The sequence below is a fragment of the Rhamphochromis longiceps genome, linkage group LG3 (genome assembly GCF_057381845.1).
Source record: "Rhamphochromis longiceps isolate RC_006_pf linkage group LG3, R_longiceps_female_GT1.1, whole genome shotgun sequence".
In the NCBI taxonomy this organism is placed as follows: domain Eukaryota; kingdom Metazoa; phylum Chordata; class Actinopteri; order Cichliformes; family Cichlidae; genus Rhamphochromis; species Rhamphochromis longiceps.
Genome location: NC_140559.1, coordinates 38,673,721 through 38,688,701, shown reverse-complemented (window position 1 = coordinate 38,688,701; position 14,981 = coordinate 38,673,721). Strand labels below are relative to the sequence as shown.

General features: G+C 38.5%; 2 protein-coding genes across 2 annotated transcripts; both read left to right on the top strand.

The window, feature by feature from the left end:
- Nucleotides 1-3,800: 3,800 nt before the first annotated feature.
- On the top strand, nucleotides 3,801-10,642 carry LOC146674538 (uncharacterized). The gene is made up of 5 exons (XM_085401080.1): nucleotides 3,801-3,813; nucleotides 7,762-8,053; nucleotides 8,156-8,292; nucleotides 9,822-10,116; nucleotides 10,465-10,642. Exons 1-5 carry the CDS (start codon nucleotides 3,801-3,803, stop codon nucleotides 10,640-10,642), a joined length of 915 nt encoding a protein of 304 aa, XP_085257206.1.
- A 3,108-nt stretch (nucleotides 10,643-13,750) lies between these two features.
- LOC146674537 (type-2 ice-structuring protein-like) lies at nucleotides 13,751-14,954 on the top strand. Its single transcript, XM_085396860.1, has 3 exons — nucleotides 13,751-13,878; nucleotides 14,635-14,813; nucleotides 14,893-14,954. Exons 1-3 carry the CDS (start codon nucleotides 13,751-13,753, stop codon nucleotides 14,952-14,954), a joined length of 369 nt encoding a protein of 122 aa, XP_085252986.1.
- Nucleotides 14,955-14,981: the final 27 nt, after the last annotated feature.

Below are 14,981 nucleotides of genomic sequence, written 5' to 3'. Positions count from 1 at the left end.
TCGCTGTTTAATTTAATATAATAAATATTACACTAGCTTGGCCCATGTCCTCATTTTAGCTTTGACAGCGTTTTTTAGTAGATAAAGGCAAATGGCTTAAACATGGACTGAGCTGTGGTTTGGGGAAGGCATCGAAGGGCACAGACACGAGAACAAACAGCTTGTGTAACCTGTGGGGGTCATATGATTGGAGGCAATGTTTGGAGGCAAATATGAGTATGGGGCACTTCACTGGTATGTGAAAAATATCTTAAAATGTATTTAATGATGTAATTTTTATAGCAATAATATGAATAAATGTCATCCTAGTAATAGTATGGCTCAGTGGATAGCACTGCTGGATCACAGCAGTAGTGCTAGCACTGATCCCGATCACGATCTGTGCCCCAAGAATCCTTTCTATGTCTGTTGATAGCACTGATGAGATTTCTGGGTTGTAAACCTTGGTGGAGCCCTTCTTTGTGGAGTTTGCATGTTCTTTATTCGCCCGTTCTTTCACAGTTTTCTTTCAGGTGTTCCAGTTTCTCCTGGTGCTGAAAACATGCTTGATTGCTGCCTATGTCAGCCTAGCACACTATTACCAAGGAGAATCTCAATCTAAAGAGTTCACTCCCTCATTAAATAAATGCAAAATAAAGGAATAATAAAATTGATGCAGAACAGAGTGAATTCTACACCAGGCCCGATGTTGTTGGAATCTCAGCTGGAAATTCACCAGTGATAAGTGATACTGAAAGTAAAGAAGAAAATCATGAGATCTTTTTATTTACTGTAGCACACGTGCCAAATACTGATTCGTGCCTTATCAAACCTTTCTACAATCTTGTGGAACTGCTTTAGAATGTGCCTTTAAACAGTGCTATAGGCCATTCTACGGGCTCTCCACAGAGAGGACACTATACTCATACTGCCGAAGATCTGTCTCCCTGGTGGAGAACAGACTTGTTAGCTGTCTATAAAGTCAGTGTTGTCACCGTCATCAACATACCAGATGGTTTAATGGAAATTATTTTGGGGTCACAGATCCTAATCAGGAACGCACTTGACCAAAATGGCAACCAAAACCCACTGTGAGATATAATTTCTGACATTTATGGATAGAATATACAGTGGGGCAAAAAAGTATTTAGTCAGCCACCGATTGTGCAAGTTCCCCCACTTAAAATGATGACAGAGGTCAGTAATTTGCACCAGAGGTACACTTCAACTGTGAGAGACAGAATGTGAAAAAAAAATCCATGAATTCACATGGTAGGATTTGTAAAGAATTTATTCGTAAATTAGGGTGGAAAATAAGTATTTGGTCACCTCAAACAAGGAAAATCTCTGGCTCTCACAGACCTGTAACATCTTCTGTAAGAAGCTTTTCTGTCCCCCACTCGTTACCTGTATGAATGGCACCTGTTTGAACTCATCATCTGTATAAAAGACACCTGTCCACAGCCTCAAACAGTCAGACTCCAAACTCCGCCATGGCCAAGACCAAAGAGCTTTCGAAGGACACCAGGAAAAATATTTTAGACCTGCACCAGACTGGGAAGAGTGAATCTACAATAGGCAAGCAGCTTGGTGTGAAAAAATCAACTGTGGGAGCAATCATCAGAAAATGGAAGACATACAAGACCACTGATAATCTCCCACGATCTGGGGCTCCACGCAAGATCTCATCCCGTGGGGTCAAAATGATCATGAGAACGGTGAGCAAAGATCCCAGAACCACACGGGGGGACCTGGTGAATGACCTGCAGAGAGCTGGGACCAAAGTAACAAAGGTCACCATCAGTAACACACTACAACGGCAGGGAATCAAATCCCGCAGTGCCAGACGTGTTCCGCTGCTGAAGCCAGTGCATGTCCAGGCCCGTCTGAAGTTTGCCAGAGAGCACATGGATGATACAGCAGAGGATTGGGAGAATGTCATGTGGTCAGATGAAACCAAAGTAGAACTTTTTGGTATAAACTCAACTCGTCGTGTTTGGAGGAAGAAGAATACTGAGTTGCATCCCAAGAACACCATACCTACTGTGAAGCATGGGGGTGGAAACATCATGCTATGGGGCTGTTTTTCTGCCAAGGGGACAGGACGACTGATCCGTGTTAAGGACAGAATGAATGGGGCCATGTATCGTGAGATTTTGAGCCAAAACCTCCTTCCATCAGTGAGAACTTTGAAGATGAAACGAGGCTGGGTCTTCCAACATGACAATGATCCGAAACACACCATCCGGGCAACAAAGGAGTGGCTCCGTAAGAAGCATTTGAAAGTCCTGGAGTGGCCTAGCCAGTCTCCAGACCTCAACCCCATAGAAAATCTGTGGCGGGAGTTGAAAGTCCGTGTTGCTCGGCGACAGCCCCAAAACATCACTGCTCTCGAGAAGATCTGCATGGAGGAATGGGCCAAAATACCAGCTACTGTGTGTGCAAACCTGGTAAAGACCTATAGTAAACGTTTGACCTCTGTTATTGCCAACAAAGGTTATGTTACAAAGTATTGAGTTGTATTTTTGTTATTGACCAAATACTTATTTTCCACCCTAATTTACGAATAAATTCTTTACAAATCCTACCATGTGGATTCATGGATTTTTTTTTCACATTCTGTCTCTCACAGTTGAAGTGTACCTCTGGTGCAAATTACGGACCTCTGTCATCATTTTAGGTGGGGGAACTTGCACAATCGGTGGCTGACTAAATACTTTTTTGCCCCACTGTATATTTTATAAACATTGGCCTAAATATTTATCACTTATTTAAACAGAAACAAATAGTTTTGATTTTTTTTTTTTTAATTTGAGTTTTGAATATGAATGAGAAAAACCAGAATTGCATAATTTTCTTTGATGTTTCTCTAAATCCATCTGGTGTGCCATTATTGAATCATTAGAAGGTACTGTCCATGGGGTGGGAACTGGGCCCCAATACAGTAAGTCTGGATCAGCTCTCTGTTTAAAAAGTCCTAATCCCTGATCCTATGAGTGTTACCCAGCAGGCAATACAAAGTTCAGATGGAACTAGTGATGTGCGATACCACTGATTTCCTTTCCAATCTGATACCAAGTAAAATTCAGGGTGGTATCGACAATACTGATCCTATGTCTGTGAAGGTTCTCCTACTTATATACTGATCCTATATACTTTGTACAAAAACTTTTTTTTTTACTGTATCTTTTATTGTATCTCAAATTATATTTTCATAATGATTACAGGACATCAGATTACTTGTTCTTATCACTTAATAATGCAGAATTATCATATAGAAAAAAAAAACTGAAGCCATTTGAGCATGTTGCCTGGCTGCTAGACTGTGAGAGACATCTGTATCGCCCTAGCAGCACCTACCCCTCTCCTCTCCTCTTCTTCAGTTCACCTCAACATAAGCTCATCATATTCTGTTACATGATTTAATGTGAGGTGTTTGACGAGGTTAGTGGTGTTGCCACAACACCTCACTGTCTTGCCACATGTATCGCAAACCGTGTCTTGGTGTTTGTGGATGTAAAATACGTCTGCACATGACTCCATTTATACAGCCCTATTTCACACATGACTATGAAAGGCGGAAGAGGAAGTATTTCCTTCCAATGTAGACAATCCGAATGTTATAGTTTCTTTCCACTCTGTTCCTGTTAATGATAAACTACAAATTTACCCCAAATTACTAAAATATTGATATTTTAATATGAGAATCGATTCTAGAACATAAATGACTGGTATCGGAGGAATAGATATTTCAGTATCAATCTGCACATCACTAGATGGAACCAGTTGGGTTAGGGGCTTATTCAAACTAAAATGGTGTCATGTCTAGAGCAGGTGAGCAGGAGTCAGAAGTGGGACTCGCATCTAAGAATTAGAGGGTTTATTCACAGATAAAAAGAAGAGTACCTACTGGGGAAACTGGGACCATGTCAGATGGATTTTTCGTCATGGTTTTACCTTTAATGTCAACAAACGGTTGAGAAGAGAATGTCCACAATTTAACCTTTAATTACAGGAGTAGTCTGAGCTGATGGTAGTTTTGTTCTAATAATTAAGAGAGGGGTTAGGAAGAGAATGAGCACACCTTGGCCATCAACTTTCTTATCTCTCCTGTGCATGTATAATTCAATAGGAGAGAAGCCAGGTCCAGTAGATTTTTAGCTTATGTGTCTTTGAAAGTAGTGATCAATGAATGCAATTAAAATGTTAAATAAGGCGAGTGGAAAAATATAACAAATAAAATAAAATATTTAAACATTAAATCGTAGAAACATGCAATGGGAGGATTTGGTCTGAAGAAGAAGATGTCAGTTTGGGTGTGTTGTCATTCATGCAAACATTACTGACTAAAAATTTGCATATTCTTGGTGATCAAAACAAGTAATATGAGACTGGTAGTAAGCCAGTTTACCTGCCAGTTGGTGTATCAGTAATTACTGTGTTGTAATTAATGCCATAATACATTTGACTCGGATATTTTCTAAAGCCATGAGTGGGACTCATATTTGGAGCTTCATTGGTAAGTTAAAATATCTTAAACTTTCTTAAAAAAAAGAAACAAAGTTAAAATAAAGATGATGGCATTTATGTACACATCAGTGAGATCATTTAAAAATAATTCAGTTATTTAAATGTTTTTAATGTCTGTATGTCAACAGGCATTAACATCTGGAACACTGGCAGGTAAACTTTTCTTCTACGATCAAAACATTCTGGTACATATTTACTAAGTTCAAACTACCACATGTCAATGACTGAACAAAGAAAATAAAAATAAATAAATAAATTTGATTTTGAAAAGCACAGCATGGAGCAAAGTTACACTCGTAATAAAATGAAGCCGTCTCACTGACAGGGATGAATAAGATGCAGCTGAATAAAAATCTATATTTTTTAATCTGTTGGAAATTGCTGGAGACTCTTTGAGTTCCTGTTGACTGACAGGACATTTGACAGCTCAGAAGAAATGCATGCTTCATTCATATAAGGCCTAATAAAATTAAATAAAATAAAAAATGATTTTACAATCAGATCATGGCCAAAACACATAAGTTACTCTGTCACATATGTAACTGTGTGCATTACTTTTTTCACGCTTTACAATGCTACAGGGATTTATTAAAGTCAATATGACCTATTGGAGGAGTCACTCTTTAATACAAACTTTTATTATGGTATGTAGTAGCTTAAAGCACTGATTTCTGGCAGACGATCAGCTTTTTGGCACAACAAACAATCGGGGAAAACAATCGCAATCGTGCTGCTGTTTGACGGAAGAAGAATAAAGTAGTCGTGGTAAGCCAGTCGCATGACCACTTTAAGATGACAAACCAACAAGGTGATATATACCAGTTTTTAAATTGTGTTGATTGGCCACGTAAAACCAGAGTCATGATAAACAATATATACGCAGCGTTTTTTCCTGAATAGTTTCATCACGTTTAATGTCTAAGGACCGTGCTAGCAAGATCTCACTGCTTATGACCAAAAAATAAAAACACAAAACAAAAATCAGGCCTTTCGTGTTGGTGGAAAAATGCACCATGTTGACCAATCAAAAAAGTATATGGCAACATGACATTTGGTTGTTTAGGAAGAGGGGGAAGTTTTAGGAGTGACGGCGAGAGAGAGTGTGAGAGAGAGAGCAGAAAAAGAGAGAGAGAGAGAGTTTTGAGATGTGTGTTTGGAGTGTGTATTTAATGTGTTGTCTTGTGTAGTTAGTGTGTAGTGTTGTGGATAGTTTTGTGTTGTGTGCTGTCTCCAGGTAGAAACAGGAATGATACACCTGCTGCTGTCAGACCTGCAGGTATCAGGCTGTGATGTTCTCCTTTATAATGGACAGAAATTATTTTTCCCCCAATGGCACAAATAATTTGTGGCATCTTATTGAATGCAGAACACCCGATTGTTCTGTAAATAGTTTGAAATGGTTATAAAAACAGAGGTAAAAGGTAAATGGCTGCAAATAACTTTGTTGTTTGCAAAAGTTGTCCATATTATTGTAAAATTGACCATTTATATTTGCATTTAAAGTTATGAAATATAATTCAGTAAACATGTTTGTGCTTGTTACAGTAAAAAATCTAACTTTCTACTTGAATTTTATGTTTTTTGTCTGATTTTAGATCAATTGTGTTAATACAGTATGTCAAAATGGAAACATAACTGTAATTTCAGACACATGAGGTTGTGCTGAAAAGGATGATACCAAACAAGACAAAGTAAATAATATGTAAATGTGAAATTTAGAGAAAAAATCAAAAGTAGTAAAAAATGAACAATTATACCCTGGACCCCAGAGGGTAAACATTTTTTTTAAAGTAATGCAATAGTTACTTTTCAAGTTAATAATTACTTTTAGAATCTTGTAACTCAGTTACTTAGTCAGTTACTTTTTTGAAGAAGTAACTAGTAACTATAATTAATTACTTTTAAGTAACTTGCCCAACACTGCTTATAATACATAAAATTTGAAATTGTGTCTTATACTGTGACACTACCTGTCCCTACTCACTGGACACTGATTTTAGTTGTAACTGAGAAACACAAATGTTTCATTAGCTTTTCTTATATCTTTGCACATATTCACACATTTTTTAAATCCTCAAACAAATTTTTATATTAGGCAAAAATAAACATAGTAAACATGAATTGCAGTTTTGAACATTTTAAATTTATGAAGAAAAGAAAGCTATCCAAAACTTCCTGAAAATATGTGATTGACCATTCACACAACGGTGAGATTGATAACAACTGTTCTTCAAATACATTATTTTGATTTCTACTGTACTATTTAAGTTTGTTTTTTTTTCTTTTCATCGGAGTTAGCAGTTACAAGTAACATGGGTGACAGACTCACAGGCTGCTGAGTCAACTGGAGGCAAGGAGAAGGCACATTATCACATGAAAGAGCAAAACTGAAGTGGCCTGTTTACTGGCAAATGTGAGAGGAGACTTTGTGTTATTTTTGGTCAGCAGTGGTTTTCTCCTTGCAGTCGCACATAGATGGTATTTTCTTTCAGTCTTTTTCTTATTGATGAATCACAAAATCTGACCTTAACTGAAACAAGTGAAACCTGCAGTTCTTTGTATGTCGTTCTGGGTTCTTTTTTGACATGCAGATGAATACATATGTACTCTTGGAGTATTTTCTGTTGGCTAGCCAACAGAAACTGCTCTGAAGAGTAGAAAAGCTTTATATAAGAACCATGCCATTGACATTAAACTCAGCTTAGTACAGTTTATAGTTGATCGAAGTTAACTCATGACTGAACAAGGAAGAGCCATGACTTTTAGGCACAAGGCCAGGTAGATTTAGTTAGCTTCTTTTCTCCTAATGAAATAATTCTTAGCTAAATAAACAGTTTCTTGTATTTACTCATTATTTTTGTCTATTGTTACATTTTATTTGATGGCACAAAACATGTAACTGAAATCAGAAAGGGCAGAAATACTTTTCGGGCTGACATAAGGCGGACATGCAAGGTCTACACTGTACATGCATATTTGAGCCATTAACTCATATTAATTAGTCAATTGTTCTAATAACCTCTCCACTTTTCATTTAAAAATAAATTAACACTCCTAGAAGAAACTTTTGCAAACACTTCAGGGGTGAACTAGGTGCTGCTATTGTGACTCTACATTCAGTGCAATATGTAGTAAATTGCCTGTTGCAAACCTCCACAAATACAAATATAGGAACTCCTAATTTGACACTTGACCTGGATTTATATGCATTTGTTTGTTTTTATTAATAACCACTTTTTAAAAATCATTTAGGTCAACTTCTTTACAACCTGGCACTGAAACAAAAAGCTGTCCAATCTTCAACCAGTGGCACTGTGGGTATTGCTGGTAAGGCAGTTGATGGAAACAGAGATGCAAACTATCAAAGTGGGTCTTGTACACTTACCAATGTAGAATCTGATCCCTGGTGGAGGGTAGACCTGGTAAATGTGTATACAATTGGGACTGTAATGATAACCAATAGACAGGAATTGGAAAATGGGCTGGATGGTGCCGAAATCTGGATCGGAAATTCAATAACAATCAGTGACCCTGAAAGTAACAGGTGACAGAGCTTGATTTATAACCGTAAGTCATTATTTATCATATCAATAGGACTTATTTATATTTATTCTTTACTTTTTCATTTTGAATGTTTCATACACAGGTGTGCCGTCATCTCCCACATTCCCAGCGGACAAGCGTTTTATTTTCCATGTAACTCTGTGAAGGGACGCTACGTCACTGTGTTTTTACCAGGAAGTGCAAAGGTCCTAAGTCTCTGTGAGGTTGAAGTGTACTACGGTAAATACCTTCAATTCTTTACTTAATTCTTTATTTTTTATTTATATCAGTAAGGGGTGTGACCTGGGGCGGTCCTGACCCATTTTGTGCCATTGGCGAACCCTCCCTCTACCGCCCCCCTTTGAGAAAAGCAGACAAATCAACAATACACCTTTTCCAATTAATATGTAATTAATATTATATTGAAAACAGTCCAAAAGATTCAATAAACCACATCTGTGTCTACTGTCTGTCTACTGTTTACTATCATAGCCAAATTGCTAACAAACGAACCCCCCCAGAAGTTGATTCTGTTCATCTGGACATAACATTTTCAGTGGGAGAAACATCTCGTCACTCATCCAAGTAACTTGTTTTTTTTTTGTGTCCCGTTTGGATCTTTAGCCATCAGACTTGTTGTCTTAAGGCCAAGAAAGATGCCAAGCGGATTTATTTTACCAAGTGGATCATCATGGCCTTGCCATATTGGTCCATTTGATTGACCTTTATTATAATTATGTATTTATTTTATTTTCGGTTGATAAAAACGGGACAGACATGACTGGGGGATAGGACAGGGAGAAAGAATGAAAGAAAGAGAGGGAGAGAAAGAAAACCAAAGGGGAGAAGGGACGGTGAGAAAGGGGGGAAGAAAGAAAAACAAACAAAACACCTGGATCACCTGCATGGAGAAAAAAAAAACAGAAGAGAAAGCAAACAAAAAAAGCGCAACATAATAAATACAGCACCATCACAATAAACTAGCTAGCAGTAGATAACAGTAGATACTAAATATTAAACGATATTGTGCAGCATGCAAGATAGACAGTGCACAATGTGCTTTGAGGCAGCAGCCAAGAAAGGTGTAGTCCGTGTCTGTGAACACCCGTGTGTACACCCGTGTGTACACCTGTGTGGATCAGCATGCTTGTATTCCAATGATCAAAGCTCATTGATCAAAGACCACTGATCAATGGCCATGAGTACCATTCAGAGAGAGTTGGGGAATCGCTGCAATCACAGCATTGTAAGATGGTGAAAGAGATGGTGCTCGGGCCAGCCAGAGAATCCCCGTCGCTCCGCCCCTCTCCTCCATGTGCAGCAAGCAGCAGGCGCACCAGGCTCACCACGCCAAAATGCAATGGTATGATATCGGGGAAGCATGCGTACGAGCAACTTTTTTTTGTTGTTGATGCCATGATGCCACCCCCACCACAATACTGCTCTGGGCTCCCACCGATGTCGCCCATATCAATAACTGCCACAGGTGGAAAACTCTGAAACTGCACAAAAAACATGTTTGTCTTTTTTAAAAACTCCGTTCTGATAATGCACTGACTTGGACTCATATACAACTGTACCTCTGATTTCTGTTTAAAATACTGCTGGCTGGTTCATAACAGTTGGTCATAGTAATATTACTTGTACTAAATATGTCGGATTATTAATTTTTGCCCTTGACAACCGCCCATGTTGTCCATTTCAAAAACTGCCACTGGGTGTGAGAGCCCAACCAAAAGAAATTATTGTTTTCTTGGTTTTCCTTCAAGGATACCCATTACCCAATGTGGCACTCAAAGGAGAAGCTGCCCAGTCATCTACACTCTCTGTTGCCACTGCGTCCAAAGCCATCGATGGCAGACGGAACTCGTTCTCTAGCAATGGGTTCTGTAGCCACACGGCTGAAGACGAGACCAACCCCTGGTGGAGGGTGGACCTGCAGCGAAGCTTTACAATCACTGCTGTAAAAGTCACCAACAGAGGAGACTGCTGTGCTGAAAGACTGGATGGAGCTGAGATCAGAATAGGAAACTCACTGGAGAACAATGGAAACAGTAATCCCAGGTAATGATGAATTTATATCAGTCAATGGTCATTATGATTTTTGTTTATTTATTTGTTTTATTTTACATTAATTTGAACAGAAATATTTCAGAGATTACAACATAAATATTATCCACCACATGATGCTCTAGTTCAGGACTCCATGCAATTCATGATCAGGGATTGTAACATCTATTCCTTTTTCTGAATCAAAAATAAAACAAACAAGCAAATGTTTCAGAGATTAGAGTCTACATATTATCCACCACATGCTGATTATTGCTCTTCTAGTTCAGGACTCCATGCTACCTCCTTAACATGAAGTCCATAATACTAACATAATGCTGCCCCCACACTCTCTGCTGTCAGGTGTGCTTCCATCTCACATATCAAAGTGGGTAAAACCTACACATACCGGTGTGATGGAGGCAGCATGGAGGGTCGCTTTGTGAACGTGTTTCTTCCTGGACAGAAGAAGACTCTCACCCTGTGTGAAGTGGAGGTGTATGCTGCCCCAGCAGGTAGAGCTTTAAGTGACTGGATCTGATCTACTGAAACACACCTCCCAAGTACTCATTCATACTTGTTTCTTCTTTTCCACAATTTAGTTGAACCTCTTCCAAACATGGCCTTAAACAAACAAACAGTACAGTAATCAACTTGGTATGGGCCAGTGTTTGGGCCCTCAAAAGGTGTTGATGGGTGCAAAAATGGAAACTTGGACTCAGGATGCTGTACACACAATGATCAAGATCTGGGTCCCTGGTGGAGAGTAGACTTACAGGCTGTCTATAAAGTCAGTGCTGTCACCATCATCAACAGACAGGATGGTTATATTCCAAGGATTCTTGGGGCACAGATCCTGATCGGGAACTCGCTGGAACAAAATGGAAACCAAAACCCCAGGTGAGATCTGATTTCCGAGTAATACAACATTTCTCCATAAACATCAAGTTAATTCTTTTTCCTAATTAAGAAACATATATATGCTACAAACATTTCTAGTTATTTGTTTCAATTCAAGTTGTTTAAGTCCAATAAATACCTTGAAATTGTACGAAGGTAAGTGATGAACTGCCAGAGGTTAAAAAAAGTTATGGAAACGCAAAACTGAAAAATAATCATACAGAATCATACAAAAAGGCCTTTTTCAGGGAACACACAATATGCTACCAATTTAAAACTGTTCTGCAGAAATGGAGGTTGATCAAGCCTTGACTGGTGATGCTAATTCCTACAGGTTTTCCAACTTTTCTGGATTACTTACAACTCTCTTTGTCTGCATAAAAGCAGTGTTGGAACATGCTGTGGTACCTTGTGAGGATCAGTTAAACAGTATTATTGTGCAGAAAGTAGTGTGTGGCTACAAAAATGGTGAGAAAAAGACACTTAACAATAAAAGAGAGACAAACCATCATAATATTTAATAATGTAGGTCTTACCTACAGAGAATGTCAAGGTGGCATTGAGTACAGTTTCCTTCACTATCAAAAGACACTCAGAAGCCGGGGCAAACTCTGACAGGAGATGTCTGGCAGACCCACAGAGGACAAGTTTCTGACAGTAAACAGCTCGCGTGAAGGGCAGCTCACAGGACAACAGCGTCAAGCAAAGGTTAATAGTGGTTTTAGCAAGCAAGTCTCAGATGCAGATGTGTGCAGATCAACAAAGGATAATATATCGAGTGCGGGAGAGAGTATGACCGTGCAGCGTGGAAGTACTGAGCTTACCTTGACAGGAAGGTCAGGTCAGTACCTGGTCAGTACCTTGACCTTGAGTTTGATACCGTAAAAAGTGACAAAAACATTAGCGTCCGTTGTTCACTAAGTGGAAAGAAAACTTATTTTTACAGCGAAAAAAACCTCAAACTTCCGAGCAAGCACCAAGCGCTACCACGTAATGGGAAATTCACAGACAAACTTGCCGATTCTTCCACTGACCGCTGCGGCACACCTGCACCAGGGCAAACATCCGCCTGCTATACAGGTGAAAATAGAGCAACAGGACCGCCGAGTCTTTGATTTTATTTATTTTCTGCTGTGTTTCACTTGCATCTTTTTTGAAACTGAGTGTAAACAAAAAAAAAACATTTTACTTTTTGTGCAGGAATGTGCAGAAAATAGGTTTAAATGTTAAACACATTTCTTCCAGTCAGAGAATGTTGCATTTAATTAAATTTTTGCTTGATGCATAAAGTTAAAAGATTAAAACTAATAAAACAAAAATTCTCCTCCATGGAGGAGGAAAAAAATAACTCTTTTAATGACATAATAAAAATAATGGAAAGAATTTCCAAGTGATTAAATTGTTTTAACTCTGTTGTTCCAACTTAATATACTTGGGTTGGACCAACTTAAATAATAATGATGAATCAACTTACTTACAGCAGTTGAGTCCAACTTAATTCACCCGAACTGATCCAACCCATGCAAATTATGTTAACCTGACAAAGCAACTCATTACTAAAAGAAAATCATGTTTTAATGTTGAAATCCTTTCCATAATTATTTTAAGTTTATTCTAAAAGTCATTTTTTTGGCTTGTTCAAAAAGTCTAGAGTCATACAACACATAAATTGTATGGCTTTATAAGAATTTCCACTCCATACATCCATTTATTTTAATCATGGTTGTGGTGGGCTGGGGCCTATCCCAGATGAGATAGGGCCAGAGGTACACCCTGGACAGGTGGCCAGTCTATCACATTGCTAATACAAACAGATTTATTTATGGATAATTTGGAATCACCAATTAACCTAACTCCAATAACTGCATGACTTTTATTTGTGGGTGGAAAGCAGAGTATCCAAACAAAACCCACTGCAAACTCTGTCATATTGTGGATTTCAACTCTGGACCTTCTTGCTGTGAGGTAGCAGTGCTAACCATTGCACCGCTTACCTGTCATTCCAGACTTTTTTGAGGTCTGGAATGACAGCAAAGTGGTGCCGTGGCTTTATGGCTTTAATTTTCTTTATGTTTTTGTACTTGAAAGGTTCAATAAATAGAAACAGCATACACATGGTGTGACATATTGTGTGTGTGTGTATATATATACAAATTCATTAATTAAAGAAAGCCACCATTTTTCATCTTTTTTTTTCTCTCAATCCATCAGTTGTGGCATGATCACATCATTAGATGGTACACCAACATACACATTCCAGTGTAATGAAATGGAAGGTCGCTACATCATTGTGATCATACCAGGAAAAAACACTTACGCAACCCTGTGTGAAGTGGAGGTGTTTGCTTCTCTATCTGGTAGGGTTTGGGGTGTTAGTTCTAGAGGTTCTTAGTTCTTAGTTAGTAGTGTGTGCTAAAATTATCATTGTAAAATTTTCTATTGTTTTGCCTTTTTCTCATATTTGCTATTGTAAATAGGACCAGATTAATTTAATGCACTTTGCTCTTTAGCTTTCAGTGTCTAATTTCACTACAGACTATTGTAATTTAACATATTAAAATAAAAGGAAAACAATAACCACCAAATATGGCTTAAACAAACCGAATTCTAAGAAAAAATTTCTTCACTATTGCCAGACGTTATTACGACTCCTCCACCTCCTCCCACCCCTCCTCCACCTGTGAGCCTGCAGCTTGGTGGCAGGAACGTGATGGTGGTGGGAGAGAGGCTCTGCTGGTCCGATGCTCTGATGTACTGTAGACGTTATTACTGGGACCTGCTCAGCCTTCACAGCCAACAGGAGCAAAGCGAGTTGGAGCAGCTGCTGGGCCTCGTTCCTTTCTCCCTCACAGACCACGTCTGGATGGGACTGCGCAGGTACTGATAGCTATAGATACATTTAGCTGATGTACATCTACAGATCAGTGAATCAGCATGACAAAATATAAATGAGATGGTGGAGCTCTCCAATTAAAGGGCAATTTAGGATTAATATCTTGCCCAAGGATATTTGGCATGCAGACCAGAGGGAGCCAGGGATCAAACCACCGACTGTACGATAAGTAGATGCCCTGCTCTACCACAAAATGCCTGCAAAAAAGAAAAATATTTACCCATTTTGTGATCATTTTTTTAATTGATGATCATAGAGGCTATCTTTTTACTGTCAGTAAAGCTGGCATATGACTTAATTTTACACTGCTGCAAAATACCAAGAGGTGAGATGGCCCACCTTAATGATTTGAATTTAGGAAATATTTTTAGAAAATGAAGATCTTTAAGTCAAATGCTTTGTGTTCTTGTGTTTTCTCATTTACATTGCTGCCTGTCCCAGACACCAACACAGCTGCTGTAACACAAGAAGGGCAGTTTATTAATTCTGTATTATTTAATCCACAAACAAGACTTTTGAAAATTTTGAAAATTACACTGGAAAGGCCAACATTCAGCTTAAAAAAAGTTTTGTGTCTTTGGGTCTTTCTAGATTATTTAAAAAATATTAATATAAATTGTTATTTTAAAGATAAATATCAATCCTGTAGCTTTTGTCAAACTCATTGTAAACAAGTGCTCCCTATTCTACAGAAGCATTTCCAATCAGTTTACATCTGTCCATTACTTTCTCTACAACAGATCCCTCAGAGCAGATGAGTGGTTCTGGATGTCTGGATATTCCATGAATTTCTTAAATTGGCCACAAGATTTTGTTCCTGACAGCTACTCCAGCACCTGTGGAGGCATGGCCAGCATGGATAACTTCCTCTGGCAGGACCAGCCCTGTGAGGAGAGCCTCAACTTCATCTGCCAATCAGGTTTTACTTGCACCATGTTAAGGCTTGTATGCAATTATTGTGCATTACTTTGATTTAACTCTAACTCATGTCCTTTCAGGTGCTGACAATGCTGTGCAGAGAGTTCATTTCTACAGCACCAAGGATCCAACAAGTCCATAGGAACCAAGATGACACAGTATAAACTGT

Bases quoted from the DNA above. Each gene is read 5' to 3' on its own strand.
- LOC146674537 (XM_085396860.1), top strand. From the start codon at position 13,751: ATGTACTGTAGACGTTATTACTGGGACCTGCTCAGCCTTCACAGCCAA. The intron at 13,879-14,634 runs GTACTGATAGCT...TCTCTACAACAG, and splicing joins GTCTGGATGGGACTGCGCAG to ATCCCTCAGAGCAGATGAGT. The intron at 14,814-14,892 runs GTTTTACTTGCA...ATGTCCTTTCAG, and splicing joins CAACTTCATCTGCCAATCAG to GTGCTGACAATGCTGTGCAG.
- LOC146674538 (XM_085401080.1), top strand. The intron at 8,293-9,821 runs GTAAATACCTTC...TTTTCCTTCAAG, and splicing joins TGAGGTTGAAGTGTACTACG to GATACCCATTACCCAATGTG. The intron at 10,117-10,464 runs GTAATGATGAAT...CTCTGCTGTCAG, and splicing joins AATGGAAACAGTAATCCCAG to GTGTGCTTCCATCTCACATA.